This window comes from Nyctereutes procyonoides, unplaced genomic scaffold (genome assembly GCF_905146905.1).
Source record: "Nyctereutes procyonoides isolate TBG_1078 unplaced genomic scaffold, NYPRO_anot_genome, whole genome shotgun sequence".
In the NCBI taxonomy this organism is placed as follows: domain Eukaryota; kingdom Metazoa; phylum Chordata; class Mammalia; order Carnivora; family Canidae; genus Nyctereutes; species Nyctereutes procyonoides.
Genome location: NW_026575036.1, coordinates 2235912 through 2238855, shown reverse-complemented (window position 1 = coordinate 2238855; position 2944 = coordinate 2235912). Strand labels below are relative to the sequence as shown.

General features: G+C 35.2%; 1 protein-coding gene across 1 annotated transcript; it reads left to right on the top strand.

Annotated features, from left to right (window-relative positions):
• Positions 1-683: 683 nt before the first annotated feature.
• LOC129505696 (acyl-CoA-binding protein-like) lies at positions 684-961 on the top strand. Its single transcript, XM_055318950.1, has one exon. It carries the CDS (start codon positions 684-686, stop codon positions 915-917), a length of 234 nt encoding a protein of 77 aa, XP_055174925.1. The 3' UTR covers positions 918-961.
• Positions 962-2944: the final 1983 nt, after the last annotated feature.

The window sequence follows — 2944 nt, the reverse complement described above, 5'->3', positions numbered from 1 at the left end:
AGACTATATATATATTTAGAGACAGTGGTATATATATATATATATATATATATATATATATATATATAGAGAGAGAGAGAGAGAGAGAGAGAGAGAGAAAGGATATTACTCAGCCATAAAAAAGATGAAATTTTGCCAATTTTGAACAATGTGGATAGAACTAGAGAGTATAAGCCAAGCAAAATAAGTCAGAGAATGAAAAATACCATATGATTGCATTCAGATGTGGAATTTAAGAAACAAAACCGATAAACCTGGGGGAAAAAAAAGAGAGGAAGGTAAACCATAAAATGTACTCTTACCCATACTCTTAAATCTTATAGTATATAGTACTCTTACTCTATAGTACTCTTAACTATATATAGATAACAAACAGGATTGCTGGATGCAAGGTTTGTGGGGGGATGGATTAAAAATGTGCAATAGGGGGCAGCCCCAGTGGCTTAGGGTTTAGCACCACCTTCAGCCCAGGGCGTGATCCTGAAAACCCAGATTGAGTCCCATGTCAGGCTCCCTGCATGGAGCCTGCTTCTGCCTCTGCCTCTCCGCCCCCCCCCCGTCTCTAATAAATAAATAAAATCTAAAAAATAAAAATTAAAAATAAATGTGCAATAGGTATTAAGAGGGCACTTGGGATGCCTGAGCCGAAGCCAGACCTTTTGAAGCCTCTCAACCCTGCCAGCATGTTTCAGGCTGAGTTTGACAAAGCTGCTGAGGATGTTAAGTACTTCAAGACCAAGCCAGCAGATGATGAGATGTTGTTCATCTACAGCCACTACAAGCAAGCAGCTGTAGGTCATGTAAACACAGAATGGCCTTGGCTGTTGGATCTCAGAGGCAAGGCCAAGTGGGATGCCTGGAATCAGCTGAAAGGGACTTCCAAGGAAGATGCCATAAAACCTTACGTCAACAAGTAGAAGATCTAAAGAAAAAATATGGAATATAATGGCTGGATTTGGCTGCCAGCAGTGCATTTCGTCTAAACTGATCTAATGTCTTGTTTTTCTAATACTGTGGATGACATGAAATAATGCAAATAGCCTGTTAACCTAGGTCCTGAAGACCATGCAGGACATGGCTCCAACAGAGTAGGGGCTGCCATGGTTACTGACCTGTGCTGAGTAGTTTTTATCCAGAGATCAATTAAAGTTGCATTTGTTACTTAAAAAAAAAAAGTGTCTGGCTTCCGCTCAGGTTGCGATCCTGGAGTCCTGGGATCGAGTCCCACATTGGGCTCCCTGCATGGAGCCTGCTTCTCCCTCTGCCTGTGTCTCTGCCTCTCTCTCCCTGTGTCTCTCATGAATAAATAAATAAAAATCTTAAAAAAAAAATAAGGGGGGCATTTGTGAAGAGCACTGGATGTTGTAGGTATAAGTGATGAATCACTGAGTTCTACTCTTGAAACTAATATACTATATGTTAGCTAATTAGAAAATTAAATAAAAACTTGAAAAAATAGCTGTACTTAAACTAATAAAAATAGTTTATATAACCACATACAAAAAGTCTTATAGGACTCTATGGAACAGATATTATTATCCATATTTTATAGATAAGAAAACTGTGGCACAATGGAGTCAAGATTCAGGAAGTTTTACTGCTAAAAGTAGTAGAACTGGGATTTGAATCCTGTTTTCTCGCATTCTGGAACATACACTCCATGATGAATTTGCAAATTTCATTTCAAAAATCACTCCACTCAATTCTTTTCACTCTATCATTTACTAGCTCTAGGATCTTGTGCCATTGTCTTACACAGAAACTATAGATGAGAAAATTCAAAGAAAACACTAAGGAAATCCCTGTCATATGATACGTGCTCACTTTATATAAAATAAAAATATTTAAAAAATAAATTATTATTGTTGTTGTTATTGTTCAAGTTTGTTTATTCACTTGAAGACCAAAAAGATTCAATTCTCTCACTCCTGACATTTTATATTTATTTATATTTCCCTGGTATTAGGGCAATGAGTACTTCCTAAAAATTACATTGTCTATGAAACTAGTTATACAAATTTTAAGTCCACAAAATTCAGCATTGCAATATGCAACTGAATGGAAACTCCCAGTTTCCTGACAAAATAAATGTTTACAGGTTTCTTTAATTTTTGGTGCATGTTTTGTTCATATTCAACAAAAGAATTTGGATGCTTGACAGAAAGGTGATTTAGACTACATTTGCATGCAGAACTAGTTCAATAATTATGAGGGTCAAGTCATTCAAAATCCAATTCTGACAGAATCTAGATTGCTAAAGTAGTCTTCTTTAAGATGAGTATGGTTTGAGACCTTAAATATTCATCATTAATAAAAATTCTATGACATTTTTCAAAAGAACATTTGCCCAGGTCATTTGACCAGATGCCAAGTTAAATCATTAAGGCATGGCCAACTGCTATTTCATTTTTCTTTTCTCCCTTAATATCATAGTTTTTTTTTTAATTTAAAGGAACCTGAGATATAATTTTTCTTGAGTATGGAATTTACAAGTGAATATCAGAATCTCAGAAAGTGCCTTTCCCAAACCTAGAACTTTTGAGGTTTTTTGAAAAATCTCTCCTTGGGACCAGGGTACTGTTGATAGGGAAGAGTGTTTCTGAGCTCTTAATAATTAAATTCTGGATAAAATTTTCCATTTGACTATTTTCCAAAGGATAGGACAGAAGATGTTTTACTTGCTGTTTGTTTGTTGTGTAGGTGGTCATTACTGTTGTTTTTTAATGATAGGATTAAACCACAGTCTATTTGATAGGTTTACTCTGTTGATGATTTTCTCTTCTATCACAATTTCACAGAAATAAATGCATCTTTTTTTTTTACTTACCCACACATTTTAATAACCTTTAACATTTCTCATTAATGAGAAGTAGGGTAAATCTTTTCCAATCTGTTTTAGGATATAATAAAGACAACTTTCTTTCACATCTCACAGAGTATACAT